Source organism: Colobus angolensis, unplaced genomic scaffold (assembly GCF_000951035.1).
Source record: "Colobus angolensis palliatus isolate OR3802 unplaced genomic scaffold, Cang.pa_1.0 Scaffold16, whole genome shotgun sequence".
Taxonomy (NCBI): domain Eukaryota; kingdom Metazoa; phylum Chordata; class Mammalia; order Primates; family Cercopithecidae; genus Colobus; species Colobus angolensis.
In genome coordinates this window covers 11972851-11974479 of record NW_012114710.1, presented here as the reverse complement: position 1 = coordinate 11974479, position 1629 = coordinate 11972851, and the positions used below count along the sequence as shown (strand labels likewise).

Genomic DNA, 1629 nt, shown 5'->3' with positions numbered 1-1629 from the left:
ATTGCTGTACCAAAACCAGAAAATGTGTTCTTTTTATGAACATTACTTTTTTAATAGCATTATTTGTATTCATATAAAGGAATTGTTTTGCCTCCAGGATACTTTTAGCATGAAAATTTTGTGAATACCATTTAATGTGTTTTGTCCACTAAGCATTACCATAAGGAAGCCACAAATACATGTTCATAAACTTAAACCATCTGTAATATGCACTTCTCAAATTATCACACATTGAAAACCTAGAGAAAAAAGATTGATAGTAGTCATCATCTGTGAAGGTGCTTATAAACTATACCCTTAAGCCAGATGGTGCCTCACCTCTGTAATCCCAGCACTTTGGGAAGCCAAGGCAGGCAGATGACTTTAGGCCAAGAGTTCAAGACCAGCCTATCCAACAGAGTGAAACCCTGTCTGTACTAAAAATACAGAAAATTAGCTGGGCCATGGTGGTGCACAGCCTGTAATCTCAGTTACTTGGGAGGCTGAGGCCTGAGAATCACTTGAACCTGGGAGCCGGAGGTTGCTTTGAGCCATGATCATGCCACTGCACTCCAACCTGGGTGACACAGCCAGACCCTGTCTCAAAAATGAAATAAAATTAAAAACTATACTCTAAGACTCAAAATAAATTGGGAAACAGAATACTCTAACTTTCAGAAAATGAAAATGTAACAAATATTAGTGATATATGATCCTAACCTAATTGTTACCCTAATAGATTTTGATAGATGATGAACTACTTATATCTTTAGTTACCCTGTAATAGCCCTTTGATATTTTCATAATACTGAGTTACATTTTCATTAGTATGAATGTGAGCCACCTGAGAAGAAATAACATCCTAATCTATACATTCATACCACATATACACGTATATATGTGGGTGTTCTTGTTTTTTTAAGGAATGCAATGGAAAAGCTTCATAGTATGGATGATGCCTTTAAAAAACAAGTTGATGCAATTGTTGAAGCTCATCAAGCTGAAATAGCACAACTGGCAAATGAAAAGCAGAAGTGTATTGATTCTGCAAATTTAAAGGTACTGTAAGTAAAATTCACTTCAGTAATCAGTATATTACATGACTATAGCTGAATAAGTTAGATCTTTGAGAATTATAAGGAGAAAAGGCAACATGATCTCATGACCAAATAGATATGAAGAATGTTACCAAAACTATTATGAAACTAGGGTAAAATGTTGGTAATACTTAGATTAATTGTAGAACATAATTCTAATTTCTAAACAAAAATTGTACATTTGATTCTAATGTGTACTTTCTCTGCTCTCTGGATCAAAATTTCATATCTAATCTTAGATAGAAGTCTGTTTAGTTACACATAGGCAGGGTGAGAACCAGAATGTATTAAACATAATCCATCACCATCTTGGAAAAAGTTACCAAAGAGTAGAGTACTAGGGTCCAAGACTATCAACTTTATTATCTCGATATGACTAACAAAGTAATGAGTTTAGAGTGATGCTAAATCACAGGCAAACATCAGAAGCACCTATGAAGCTTTTTAATAATACGTACTTAGGCCGGGCGCGGTGGCTCAAGCCTGTAATCCCAGCACTTTGGGAGGCCGAGACGGGTGGATCACGAGGTCAGGAGATCGAGACCATTCTGGC

The 1629-nt window shown here is 35.9% G+C and overlaps 1 protein-coding gene across 1 annotated transcript in view; it reads left to right on the top strand.

The window, feature by feature from the left end:
- LRRCC1 (leucine rich repeat and coiled-coil centrosomal protein 1) overlaps positions 1 to 1629 on the top strand; it is a 46775-nt gene that overhangs the window by 40795 nt on the left and 4351 nt on the right. The window contains exon 18 of the mRNA XM_011937203.1: positions 903 to 1038. Coding sequence (XP_011792593.1) covers positions 903 to 1038 — 136 coding nt within the window. The remainder of the gene's footprint in view (positions 1 to 902; positions 1039 to 1629) is intronic.